The sequence below is a fragment of the Schistosoma haematobium genome, chromosome 2, assembly GCF_000699445.3.
Source record: "Schistosoma haematobium chromosome 2, whole genome shotgun sequence".
In the NCBI taxonomy this organism is placed as follows: domain Eukaryota; kingdom Metazoa; phylum Platyhelminthes; class Trematoda; order Strigeidida; family Schistosomatidae; genus Schistosoma; species Schistosoma haematobium.
Genome location: NC_067197.1, coordinates 30778118 through 30793105, shown reverse-complemented (window position 1 = coordinate 30793105; position 14988 = coordinate 30778118). Strand labels below are relative to the sequence as shown.

The following is a 14988-nucleotide window of genomic DNA, read 5'->3' as shown; positions in this document are numbered from 1 at the left end:
GTAACGTCGAGTCGCTTAGACTGGTGATCACATTGCAACTTGATTGATAGAATTCCGTCAGCATTGAGAAAACGACATTGACAATTACGTAGTGTTTAATCAGTGTCGGAAAAAATTTACTTCGCCCTCATATTTTTCCCAGTGAATTTTAAATTAGTAATGAATCTGTCAACCAGTAAAAAGAAAAAGTCCATTTATGAAGTGTTTAATGATCAATAACAATGCAACTATTTTAATACGTTACCTTGATGATATACAGAATTAGTGGTTAACAACGACTGCAATATACATATATTTACATAATATTTTATGTTTAACACAATAGTGTTGTAGTACTTTGTTAAGTGACGTCAGTATGGTAATATGAAAACAAGTTTATATGATGTAATGTGAATTCACAAAAACTAAATATACATATGGTCGAACATATTAGTATATTGGCTAGTTATTTCATGCCAGTTTGCGACTTCACAATAGGGCGTGTGGTGTATGCTACTTATGTCGACAGACATAAGTAGTATGTAACACCAATCAGAAGTGGCATGCCTAGCTACAGAAGGTTGAGAAGATCGAATAGAAGAGAACAGGAATAGAAACAGACAGTAATTATAAAAACAACAGGAATGGAGGAACGACGAAGTTTGTAAGAGACAACTGATGGAAGATGTGAAAATGAAGTATTTAATGCATGGTTTTCATATTTTATGAAAGCGCTCTGTAGTTTTGTATCAAATTACAAATTGGTCTTCTCATCTAAGTCTTCGCTTGCTACGGGCGCACCAGTAACACGCGATATATTTTGGTGATTACTAATTGTTTGAAGTTTGAATTTCAGGTAACTGGAACATAAATTAAAGAGAAAGATTTCATGTTTACCAAAATGTTCGGATGTCATGGTTTCGACTCATTGTAGGATCGTGAGTACTTATTGTTGACAAGCTATTCTGTGATTCTACGTTTTTACTTGATAATACTAGTTTATTTGATGAAAAGCGCTATCATATGATGCACCTATTTGGGTTGATGTACTTCAAGAACTGTTGCTAGAAATATAACATAGCGGAGTGAGTTTGAACATAATAAAAAGTGTGAACCATTACTGTGGCTCGTTGATGCCCAAAGAGTCAGTGTCCTGGAAACGAATTCTTCTAATCATGATTAATTTGTTATATTTCATTTTACCAGTTATAAGTTAAAGCACCATGAAAGGGTGGTTTATTAAATAAAGGATTCGGATTTCAGCGATTAGTTTGGAGATCCGAACCCTGATAGTATTATTAACCATCAAACAAGTAGTTTGACTAGAGTCACGTACGTAAACATATACTTAGTAAGTGAGTGTATCATAATGATGTCAATCCCTTGGGAATATAAAAACCGAGTAACTTATATGCTTTATTAATCTCTTTCATTCGAACTTTTCAATTAATATATATTCAACACTAGTTAATATATTTCGAATACAGGGTCATTTTATTTTCAGCTATTAAAACACAACAGCTCACTTGATCATGTTGACAGAATTTAAAAATGAAAGATATACTTCTTAAAATCTCGCTTAGATTATCAATTTTAGTTAAGTAAGTTGGATTCAACTGTTACCACAGTGAAAACACATGCTTAAGGACATTATTACTTTTGGTTTGGCATATGGTTCCACATATCTTTACAATAGTCAATGAATAGTCCCTTATATATATATATATACAGTACAGTGGGACGACGCAATGAAGTGCAGTATTCAGGATTGTCAACAACTGTTATATTTACATGGAGCAAACATCATTTAATACACTGAACTTATTGGTAAACTACAGGAACAAGTGACTTTCTAGTTCTAGTGTCCTGTGTTTTCAAATAAATGAGTAGTTTGTATTCATTCACATCTGTATTTAACAGCATAGAAGATAATTGAGCAAATGATGAATTCATTGAATTGTAAGAAATATCGATGCCAACGGCATAACTTTCTGTCTACTACCTTATACATTCAAACATATATTCGCATATGCTGGAATCACGTGTGATTAATTAATATCTGGATAAACAAATAAACAACAGGATACGTTAAATTATTTAGTCTAATTGAACTGAAATAATACCTGAAAAAATCATTCTGTCTTCAGATAAATATGTATATATATTCTCTCTCTCTCTCTCTTAAATCTATCACACATTTTTTGTTTTGTTTTAATGGTTAACTAGGTAACAAATCGGAACTATTTGAAAACTTAAGTTTAATGCGAATGAATTCTCACAATTTACAAATATTATAATAATAAGGCCAGAAAATTTATATGTTGAAGAACTACAGTTCTTATAGCAATACACATCTGAAGAACAGGTTAAAATCTTTATATTGACAAAAAAAGAATATTTTGTTCAGTGTGACATAAAAATATTGGTTTCCAGTATACAGATGAATCACCGATAAATGTTATGTAGTGAACATACACATATATATGGTCCATTACTATTCGCTAAAATCACATCATTGCTTACATAGTTTCTGTCATTATGATTTTTCAGTGATGAGTGAAATATGAACACTCAAATTATTATTCGGGACTAAACCATAATTACAATACATCGATGCTTCAACACTAAACAACTGGATATAGAGTGAAAAGTCAAACTATCCGACAAACAATATTGATTAAATTCCACCCGTATGACCCTGAAGAAAAAATAATGATATAATAAAAAGAATAATTACGCAATATGTAGCGAAATATCTCTAATTCTACTTTGATAGTTGGTCTGTTCATCGCCCTGATAACTGTTACTTACCAAAATTTCTAACGGTTTATATGAAATCGTTGCAACAGTTTATTTCAGAGCGGCATAAATAAAATGATAAGAAAAAACATTGTGTGACAGATGAATTGATTTTACACGTAGATGCGAATAAATCATCAAGCACTCTGAGTAAATGATGCTTAAAGGGGTAAAAGAGTATATGGGTGGGCTGTAGCATGTAATCAATCATACTTTTTCATACAAGCACGGAAATACTTATATGTAAAATTTAAGTAAATTATTACTGACAAAAATGACATTATCTCTCTGTCAAATAATCTAAGTAAGTAGCTCAATAAATTTAAATATACACACTCAAGTGAAGGTGAATGTGTTACAAACCAATAAGAGAAGAGAGTGAAAATAAGCAGTATTTATAGTTTTCCAATTATGCTTCAGTTTAACGTGAAAGATAATAATGTGAACATTAATAATAATGGCATAACAGCAACCTGATATTTGGGTTGGAAGTTCCTCATATTATTAGATGACTGATAGATACGTGCAGTCTTTTGAAATCAACCTCCAGTACATCAAAAATCTTTATTCTCGAATGTATTCAAGTAAGAAGAACCACTTCGACTCATTAAAAAAATAAATCCCCGTCATTAAAAAGTCTGTTTATTGACAGTCTACTCGAACCTTGAGTAGACCTAAAGTTAATTTCATAGGCAAAGATAGAAGTAAATGGGATTGTCATTCTTTTTATTTCCATAAGCGCAAATGTTTAACAGGTCTATTAATCAGTTAGTGATAAACATGTATTAAAGTGTACGTATTGAACCATTGATGTGTTGAATATTTTAATCTCTATGTTAGATCTAATAAAATTTACGCTCAACAATTAAATGACAACGTCAGTATAATTGTGAAAATTTTCAAGTTAAACTACATGACTCAAGATTAAACTACTTAATTATAAGTAGCTTTCTTCTCTATTGTCTACCATGACAGATGCACTGAACTAAGTAGCAAAGACTGTAACATTATAATTAGTTAATTTCATCTAGAAGTAAACCGTTTTCTAGAACTTGAAAAGAACTGGCGAACGGACTTAAAAGAGAAAAACAAACTATCTGCCACAAAAGTGGGTAGCCGTTAAAAGTACTTAATTGAACATTAATACAACCGCCAAGAATTGTCAACAACAAAACTAAATGAATGAAAATAAACATCAACAATAGTAAAAACGTTAAAACAGTTCTATTGTACGGGGGCTGAAAATTAGACAACTACTGCAACAATCAAAAGAACGGTTCAGACATTTATTTATAAACAGCTGTCTGCATAACATACTCCAGATCCGTCCGCCAGAAACCATTAATAATAATTTGCTGTGGCAGAGAACAAAACAACACCCAGTTGAGGAAGAAATTAGGAAAAGTCGCTGGAGGTGGAAAGGATATACTTTGTGGAAAGCATTATACACTGAATCAGAAGGCAAACCCTAACTTAGAATATTGAAGGCAAAAGGAAAAGAGGCAGATCAAAGAACACATGCCACCAGGAATCGGAGGCAGACATCACAAGGATGAGTAGCATTTGACAAAAACTAGAAAGAAGAGCACAGAACATAGTTGGTTGAGGATTCCTGGTCAGAGCCCTATGTCTCAAGATGGGTAACAAACAGTTTTAAGTAAGCAAGTCATAGTAAGGAACCATGTTAGGGTCTAAAATCAACTATAATGAACCAAAGATTTTCAATATCCATCTCTTTTCAAATATTGGATACTTTATTACATTACACTATTTTAGATTTCATTTTTAATATTATTATTCAATCTAATATCTTGATCCATGCACAGAGTTAAATAGTAAAGGTAAAATAAAAACGACACATGTTTACATGAGGTTAAACTCTATTGTTTAAGTAAGTATACTACTTAGAAAGAAGTTGGTGATTAAATGTCTGATATCAACTCGCATTTCCTTTTTTCTAACTTGTATGTCATTTAGTAGTCCCATCACAACATACAACACTATTTTATTGTAAAGCAAATATTTTAATTGGTATTAGAAGCTTGAAACGAATTAGCATTCCACACTGAAAACGAAATTTTAGAGGGAATGATGCTGAAAACAAGTAAAAACCAATACTACACTATGATTAATGTTAGTCACCATAATAGATTTAAATAACGACAGCTTTAATGATGATCTTTTACGACAGTGACATTGTTTCGTAAAAAACCTATTTGATAAATGATAGCTTTCATTGCATTGTTCGTCAAGTAGTTGAATAACGAATCTGGCGTATGGTGCTAATGTCCCAGTATCAATAACTACTCGAGTAACTTGAACGACGTCAAATCAACTTTCCTAATAAATTTGACATAGTAAAATAAATCTATGAAACATGAAACTACACTCATATATACATATACATGAAGAAAATATACAGCTAATAATTCCCAACTATAGAAGTTTAATTACTTGATAACATGTGATAGATTATCATGAAAACTGGTGTGATTCAAAAGGTGCAATGTTCTATCAGAAATGTAAATATTTCGACTGATTTTTGGTAAATAAAATATCATATTCGTTCAAACTAACATATCATGACGATGTTAGATCAAAGAACAACACATTGTATGGTTTACTAATTATATGTTAGCTGTAACAAGAGAAGTCAAAATAAATCTTACTTAAAACAAAAAATAAAAGCCATGAATAGGACTACGTAGACCATCTGTACAGTTATTCTTAAAATAAAAAAGGTTGACCAAGAACTACAATAGTAAACTTTATTTACACAACTGAGTGATTGATACAAACAACAAAACTAATGTCATGTGAAATGGCATTAGTAGCCCATTTTAAATACAACTATCTCTGAGGCATCATTACACGCGTGTACACTTATTTATTTAAATTAAACTACCTATACTCGTTAGTTGGGATATAAACTATAACTGAAGTCTGAAATTATGGTTGTTTTATTTATGAGATATCTATACGATTATTTTTTTTAAGCTTCTTAAATAGTCACCAGAACACCTCCAACAGTAATCAAGTTCAATATCATTCTATTGAAATAAAAATATTACATAAAGTGCATTTAGATCATGCACTAAATTTTAATTAACTAATCAGTAAATCCATGCATCACTAGGTGTACATATATTCTTTTTGTGTAATTTGTAGTTTGATTTAAAGTGCAACAACGAATACTTAAAAGTTAATTAATACTACTGACAATAAATGACGTTTAATGATCTCCATGATATTGAAATACTAATATTTGAATGAAGAATATTCTATTCGATAAATTCTCTTCAGGTTCTACAATTATATATCTAAATTAATAATCTAAAAAATGGCCAGGTTAAGGGCAAAGTACATCGTTCAAATCATGTGAATTTAGGATTGTCACACAAAATATAAAATTGTTAATGTTGATATGACTCATATGAATGTTAACTTGAATCAGCTTATATGTAAAGTGAAAATTCAAGATCCATGATCAGAATAATTATGGGTCAGATAGGGTGAGAGAAATAATAGTGCAATTACAATCCAATCAAATGTTTAGTGGAAGACTATATTGTGTGGAAAATTAGTAAGGCGTAATGAGGAGGGATGAATGAGAAGTGAATGAATCATATATTGGGGAGATGAATAACTACGTTTATTCTATTTTGTTTGTCAATCCTAAATTCCAGTGGTTGAAATCATGATTCAATTGAAGCTAGACCACCATTTCTAAAGTCTCCACAAAACCCTTCTGATAATCCTAAATTCACATGCTGTGACTTTAAACGATACATCTTGCCATTAAACTGGCCATTTTTCGGACTATTAATTTAGATATATAATTGTAGAACCTGAAGAGAATGTGCTCAACGAGTTCGTGAAGTATAACGTAAAGTTCACTGAAACGAAAACTACTATTGAATAAATGAAGTAGCAATATCAATTATTTCATACTTGTTAAAAGTTTAATGATAATTTTTCCCACGTTTTTGCATGACTTCGCATCCAAAACAGAATATGTACGAGGGCGAAAAAACTATACGATGGGATAATCAAAAGTTTAATAATGCTCTTTGTAAATTCGTACGATGAGTTGATAAGAGTAGTTGACTATTTATGTAACGTATCCATGAAGTTAAGATTTACGTATCAGGGTCTTAGTCAAAGTTTTATGCTTTTAAGGTTATTGACAGCATTCGACTACTTAATTCAAATTAGATGAATATGAAGTGAAGCCTACAACGAGTTTCCTAAAGGTTGAGTGGTTTCCAGATGACATGTTATTGGACATGTTCGGAGTGAGATAAGAGAAGATGAATACCATTGTAAATGTGTTGGTTTGTAATCCACAGTAATATACCTTGAAGAATATAGTGTAGTACAATAAAAAAAGACTTCGTTGCGTCATAATAAACAAAAGTACTGCATTTTTTGCAAACTCGGTAAACATGTATAAAGGTGTAACGCTTTAGATTGACGGTTCAACAATGTCGATTGCATTCCTTTAAAGAGGAAGTCATGGCCGAGATTTAAAACATGGCTTAGTTCAATTAATAAAAATGCCAGTGACTGGTTAGGAGCAAGTCAAACTCTATGATGATCTTAAAGCGAGTTTCACCTGACTATATATATATATACTCTAAGCCCAGACGTTTAGAACAATGGATGGAATACATTAAGGAGCAGTTCAGCTGGCATTCAGCTACTATACGGCTACCCACCGTTTCCAAAGACCCTTAATGAAATATTGAAGTAGCCCCCCCACCGAAAAAAGCTATAGCTAATCTGAAACGAGGAAGAGCAGTTGGTCCAGATGGATTGGCTTCTGAGGTCTTTAAGGATGATGATTCAGTTTTATCGATAAGGTGGACTAATATTTTAGCTGAAATCTGGGAACTGAATGTAATCCCATCTGGTAACAATCACTGGTCGTCCTAATTTGTAGGAAAGGATCAAAATCATCCTGTGATAATCATAGAGGGATTAGTTTGACTAACATATCATCTAAAATACTAGTCTCGATAATTATTGGGTACCTAATAAAGGCTCGTGAATTGCAAACACGAGAAAACCAGACTGGCTTCGGACCTGGTCGTGACTGCATCGACCACATATTCATCGTTCGTCAGATTTTAGAACACAGGCACACTTATCGGCGTCCGACAATGATGGTCTTTCTTGACTCAAAATCAGCCTTTGACTCTGTTGCCCGAGAGGTTCTGTGGCAGTGTCTGTTATTGAAGGACGTACCTCAAAAATACATAAACCTTGTGAAGACTCTTTACTCGAACACTACCAATCGAGTTAGAGCTTATGGCAAACTGTCATCTGATTTCGCAACCTCAAGTGGTATCCGACAAGCCTGTTCATCACCTCCATTTTTGTTTAACTTCATCATAGACCTATTGATGGAAATAACGTTCTCGTCGACTGAAGTTTTGGGCATTGATATCCTTCCACGAGGTCTACTTATCGACTCAGTACACGCAGATGATGTAGTCCTGTTTCGCTAAGACGCTGATAAAATGCAGTCTTTTGGTAGTACTGAGCAGCAATACCAGGATGTTTGGGATACGTCGACATACGAACTAAGTTAGTGTCATGTTGAATACCATTCTTAGTTGCATTAGTGTTTGTTAGGTGACACCTGAACTAAGGATAGGGAATGAAACAGTCGAACGCGTTGACAATTTCAATTATCTCGGAAGTCTAGTCAGCCCTAATGGGTTGGTGTCTGACGAAATCTCTGCACGGATTTGAAAAGCTCGTCTGGCTTTTGCCAACTTACGTCACCTATGATGAAGGCGAGATATCCGTCTATCAATTAAAGGACGAGTATACTGCGCGGCAGTTCGTTTTGTTTTACTTTACGGCTGCGAAACGTGGCCATTAAGAGTGGAAGATATTCATAAACTACTTGTGTTTGATCGCAGATTTTTTAGAAATATCGCCAGCATCTGCTGGGATCACTGGGTAAGTAATAGTGAGATTAGGCGCACTGCATTAAGGAATGATGGTAAATCTTCATCTACTGAGATGGGTGGGTCACCTGTTATGCATACCTGAATACCTATTACCAGGACACGCAATGCTGACTAGTCTTGGGGATGGTCAGAAGAAAGTTAGGAACGACCGAACCAAAACGTGGCATTAGCTCTTAAAGTCTGAGCCATGTTGGTAGATGCAGACTACTTGGTTTGGGTTCGCGCAATCATCGGAATCAGTAGTGGTTGGAGACTCTGGGTGACATGGCTCAGAATCAATCACAATGACGTAGGCGTATACACTCTTTGTCATCCTTTAAACGGAGAAATTAAAACTGCTTTATACCTTTCTTTCTACCAACTAATTCTTTCTTCCTGTACTATATCTTTATACACAATCATTCTTTTATGTATTACTACGATTAAAGTAATTACTATGAATTTGGTGTTCATTTTATGCTCAGGAGGTGTGGCAACTTGGACCGATGCATACATGTGCCTGGTCCTACGTTGTAGCTGACTGACTGATATCAGATATCATTATTTAATAAAGAATAAAACTGCAGTGACATTAAAAGTCAATATAAAAACGAACTGCAAGCGCGGTACACTACAGACAAATCACCAATACTAGAGATATCCCTAAAGATATTTCTGAATATTATCAGGATGAAAGTTGTTGAAAACAAGCGAAATGTGTATAGGAAAACAAAAGGGTTCAGAAGTCTAGATAGACAGATCATGGTAATAAAAATTACATTAGCCTGGAAGTATGAGAGGTTTGGGAAATGCAAAAGGTAAGAAATATTACTATTTTTGAAACGTTTGGTTCGATTTACTTCAATCCTACTCACTGCCTTCTCGAGGCGGGGGTGTTGTTTACGAAATTGAGAGGACGAAAAGCGAATGTCCGGCGCTTTAACCGGGTTGGTGGACATGGGGAGTTCACCTAGGGGAGTTGGAAAACCCTGATTCCGAACCACTGATGCACATGGGCTGGTTCCAGGATCCTGAAGGAAAAAATGGCGTATGAACCAATTTTTAGTCACCGGCTGTCATGGGGATGCATTTGCTGACGTCGCTCCGCTACCTTGTGGATCAGACCTTCAGGTCAAAGGCTCCGAGTGTGGCTCCCTAAGAAGACCACGTGCTTCGGTTCGGGCACCCGGGCAGTATCACAGCCCTCACACCAATGAAGTGACTTGTGTGGCGCATATGTATTCGGTGCCCCTTCTTACCAATACTTATGTGTTCAAATAAATAAATATTTTGGGAGATTATTAGATAAACTGAAATGGAAATCTAGCCTTATGAAATGCACCTTTGATGATTTGAAATAATTCCATGATTACACAGTCATTTGATTTTTTTCTTCTTCAACAGTAATTGATAACCGTGTGCTTTTATGTGCATAATGTAATGAGTTGGTGTAAAGAGTGTGATACCGTCTAGTTGCACAAATAGAAGCAATGAATAGTCGTAGAGAACCCTTCTGTAACTTTGAACGAAATCTCTACAATAAAGTAGTAAATTATTTACGTTATTAGATAGTTTTTACTCTTTGTTAACTAGGAATTAGGAGTAGTAATTTTGACGGAAAGTGATTAGTCAGAATTTTAAGTGGAAGATCACTGAGTCTTTATACGAATGTGACTATCTTTAGATTAACTTCAGATGCCAAAATAGAGTGATACACACAAACAGTTTAGTAAAATCAATACAATAGTTAATAGAAATCATACGGTGTGAACAAGGTAAAGCAATAATATAGAACTAACTATAAAGTCCAAAATTTTTCGAAAATGATTGAGCAATAAACATCTCCATCCCCATTGAAGCAAATAAACGGACAGCCCATGCATCATTATCTAGGTTTCCGCTAGCAAATCCTTGGTAAGCCATGTCAAATACAGGGAAAAGTTTTTTCTCCTGAAAAAATAAGGTGAATAAACAAACTATTCAAAAAGCACTCGTTGATTATTTCGAACCAAATGAAAATGTTCAGTTCGCAGTTAGCTTCTAATATAGTAGGAGTAAGCACAGACTACTTAAAGTAATGACTACCTACAAATTACGAGATACTCCAGAAAGCTTTGGTTACTGAATATATTTGCTCATATGAACAAGGAAAAACAATGTAAGGTCACGTAAATACGTGTAGATAGATCTCGCAACGTCTAACACAAAAAAAAATGATCAGCACAATCTGACATGATAGTAAGAGTGAAATTAAAACCTGAAGATACTATTACAGACTGATTAATTTAGTTCACGCGAATGTGTTCATTGAAAGACTATCTCAATGAAATCAGGCGACAAGCAAGAGTTTTGATATAACACTTTGCACGTTCGTACATTAATCACCATCGCGACAAACCATTCATGAGGTCTTCGAAAAAATCCCTATTTATTTAATTATTGAAGTACTGGCGAGAAACAAAATGCTAGATGTGAACACAAACTTAACACTTAGACTTAGTATAAATGTAAAAGGTCACGAAATCACTGATAATTTGAACTGGAACGAACATACATTTGGCATTCAGGAAAGTATATGTTATTTATTATTTAGGTAAGACTTGGTACAGTAGGTCAGCAGAGAAAGGGGAAACAGACGAGATAATATTGCGAAGAAATAAAGGAGAGAATGGTAGTACAATCAATAAATGGACGAGTAAGAAACAGTCCAGTCAAAAATACACCTGAACTTCTTCCATTTAAAGAAGCTCATCTAACTTTACGAAGGGAGTGACAGAAAAATACAACAGAATCACCACTGATTTCTATTCCGACCATATATGACAGCGTCCAAAACCACTAGTTTGAATGAACTCTATGACCCCGATCATGATGACCTGACAGAGCCAGTTGTAAACAGTTTTCTTTTACTGAAAGATATGTCACAAACTGACTATCTCTCCGCGTTTTCAACTCAGTCATGACGTGGAGAGATAACTCCCTATAAGAAAGCCGTCGGAATGGCATTTGTGTGGCATGACCAAACCACCGAAGTCGGTGTTTTAAGATGGTCCTAATTGAATCCTCATCAGTATCCAAATATACATTGTTGGACCTCAGCACGGTTAACATGGTGCTGTCATCAGATATGAGCAGTTCTTTGGAAACAACAGCGTTCAAACAAGGAGGGCTGAGAATATCCTTAGGTCGGAGGGCTCGGATTTCACAAGCATATATGAAGACTGGTCTCAACAAACAGTTATAAACCTGACCCTATACACCCAGATCGATATTACAACAGCGCTGAAAATAGCTTACATTTATGCAAGCCGATCTGGCTTTTACAATACGTGGATTGACGTTTTCTGCCACGCAACCACTGGAACTCACAATTAACTAAATACATGAATTTTTGACTACTTCTAGCAGTTTACCATAGAGAGCGAGTACGGGTAAAAACTAACGTTATTCTTGCAAGTGTTTTGCATTTCGAAGTTACAAAGTATTTACAGACACTAATGCCTAACTGACCAAGTGTGATTTAGATAAGCTGAGTTTTGTCGGACTGTAAGTCAACGTAATTCAAGTAGTTAAGACAAAAATCTCTACACGAAACAGGCCAACTCCATATCAATATACCCCTTTTATTGCTATTTAGGCGCGATACCAAGAGAAAAATTTAAAAGGAATTGTAAAATTGTGAGATGTTCCCTAACACTACTATTGCTTCAGTACAATCGAGAAAAATGATTGTATTTTCTCGATCTACCTGAGATGTATGCGTACATGGTTGCGTTAGAGTCCTTAATAAACCCTCGCTTCGTTGGTCGGATTAGTGTTCGCCCGCCATGGAGAGAAGTAGTCTAGTTAACGTTGTTGAAGCGACAGACATACTGAACTTCCCAACTTTCAGAATGGCCCTCGATGTTGCTAATTCGTGCTCCATAAACTTTACAGATTGTTTCGCTGACATCGGACTTCTTTCGGACAGTGCGTCGAATGGGTTGAAACAACTTCTGGAAGTTATCAGATACAACTGTGCCTCCAATTCGTTATGATGCTTTGATTAACAGGTGTTTCGGTACTTAGGTAAGCTTCGAGTAATTTTGTGTGTTAAGGATTTACGTGCATTACACGAATAGACAGATAGACAAAAGTGGGTTGTGGTCTGCACAAAACTGAAGGCGATCACTCTCAAATTAAGACCAATGACTCCTAGATGGTCATTCAAAAGACTCTCTGCCATGTCTACAGTTCCGATATACGAAACCCTGGCTAAAAACGTATCTGTCGGGTGAAGTTTATTTGAAATGTCGTTTGGTTGATGGTAAAATTTATTGTAGGTTGCATCTGGGCTGCGCCATGCACCCTGCAGAAGGACATTATCGACATAGATTCTGGTATAGATAAGTGTTGCTCCAAGTTGCCATAACTGATTAGCATGATGAAATGAGAAAAATAGCTAAATAGCGAAGTAATAATGGTGAGGACTGAACGGCGGAAATATGATTTGAGAAGAGTGAAAAGGCATGCATGAAGGAATAGTGGAATTCATGATTGAAGGACAGATGAAAAGCAAATGCATCTGAGACACTGGGAACGACTCTGACCCATATCACGCAACGTATACCGCCGTTAATACACAGAATGCAACGGGGTAGTCTGCTCTGGTTCACATTAATAAATGCGCGAGCAAAATGGTGAATAAAAAAAGGCGCACACCAACAAGGGAGACTACCATAAAGGTCCATATTGATCGAGAGCATCGAAAGGGGTAATAAAATTTTAAAGGTTTTGAAATTCGGTCCGTTTAGCGTCTGTCCTTTGGCCTGTACGACCAATCAGAAAAGTAGTTCTTTAAACGCATACTTTCAATAAATACTGTAATTTTTCGAATTCAATAACGATCTGTCGATTAATCCAATGATGTTATTTCATACATCTATTTCAGCCAGAGGTGAGGATCTCTTTGATCTGTCTAATAATTGGTGTGAAGATTGACAGTAGTAAGGCTTACAAAATGTATCTCCGCTCATTAATGGACATCATTTGATATGATACCTACAACCCTTTAATTCTGAGAAACTAGCTCACATCTATGAGTCAATATGAAGTATCAAAGGAAATGTTAAATCCAATTACAAAACCTTACAATAATTTTTTCTAATGAAATCCATCTACATATTTAATTAGACATCCTTGATTTATTGAATGCATAATTTCACAAGTCAGGAAAAATTAGTTTACCTTGATAAGTAATGCCAGTTGATTCCACTGATCATGAGATAAATCAGTCCCAGTTGGGTTATGAGCACAGGCATGAAGAATGACAATAGCTCGTTCAGGGGCTTTGTTTAGGTCCTCTAGCATCCCAGTAAAGTTGACCTTTCTAGACGAAGGATCCCAGTAACAATACTCCTTTATGTCCAAACGGACAAGGAGAGATATACCCTTGTGGTTAGCTAAAGAAATTATTATTCAACATTTGCATACGCCATGAAGGGTTGGAAATGTAGACAGTAGTACATTTGGAAATATTTGATAGGAACTGGAGAGCTAAATACACTGCACCTGTTCCTCCCAACGTTTGACAACTGTCTGCCTAGTACGAGGATAGTAAGAGGTGAATGTAATTACCTTTTTAGAAGCAATCAGTTTACAATCTTCCCCAAGGACGAGTTTAGTTGCCGATTTGCACATAATATCAATACCAGATACTGGAAGATATTCCTTATCAAGGTTATGATCAGCCGCCATGAGGGACTCAACCGTTCGAACTACAGGTAGAACCCATGGTTTGCCTTCATTTGTGCGATACGCTACAATTTTTATTCTTGATGAACACCTAAAACTTACCACCAACGCCAAGGTTAACTTTGTGAGTATCTTTGTCTTCATTACATGCTTCTGTTAGTGCATATACTTCGATTGGTGGTGCATCATGAACTAATTCGAAAAATGACATCACTATCTGAAAGCTCCGAAACAAGTGACAGTCTACAAATCAGGCGCTCACCCAACAACCTTAGACGTTTAACGCAACCTATAGGGATTAACAATAAATTTCAATATACTGTCACGTTACATTATTTTCCCTCACACCAGGCACTCTCGTAAGTGCTTGATATTGCCACTTGTCTTGTAAGCCTTGAAGTCATTAAGTATCTTGATTTTCACTATCAGGAATCTACGTCACTATTTAGTAAGTTACCGCTCAAAGAGGATGCCCTTACCATCTTCTTGATAGTCAGTAAAATAGTTTCATACCAGT

General features: G+C 35.2%; 1 protein-coding gene across 1 annotated transcript in view; it reads right to left on the bottom strand.

Annotated features, from left to right (window-relative positions):
* GOT1 (Golgi Transport) overlaps nt 1-14751 on the bottom strand; it is a 41421-nt gene extending 26670 nt beyond the window's left edge. The window contains exons 1-5 of the mRNA XM_051214920.1: nt 14574-14751; nt 14355-14536; nt 14211-14319; nt 13965-14179; nt 10538-10688 (exon numbers count right to left, since the gene is read on the bottom strand). Coding sequence (XP_051068105.1) covers nt 10538-10688; nt 13965-14179; nt 14211-14319; nt 14355-14536; nt 14574-14682 — 766 coding nt within the window. The 5' untranslated portion in view covers nt 14683-14751. The remainder of the gene's footprint in view (nt 1-10537; nt 10689-13964; nt 14180-14210; nt 14320-14354; nt 14537-14573) is intronic.
* Nucleotides 14752-14988: the final 237 nt, after the last annotated feature.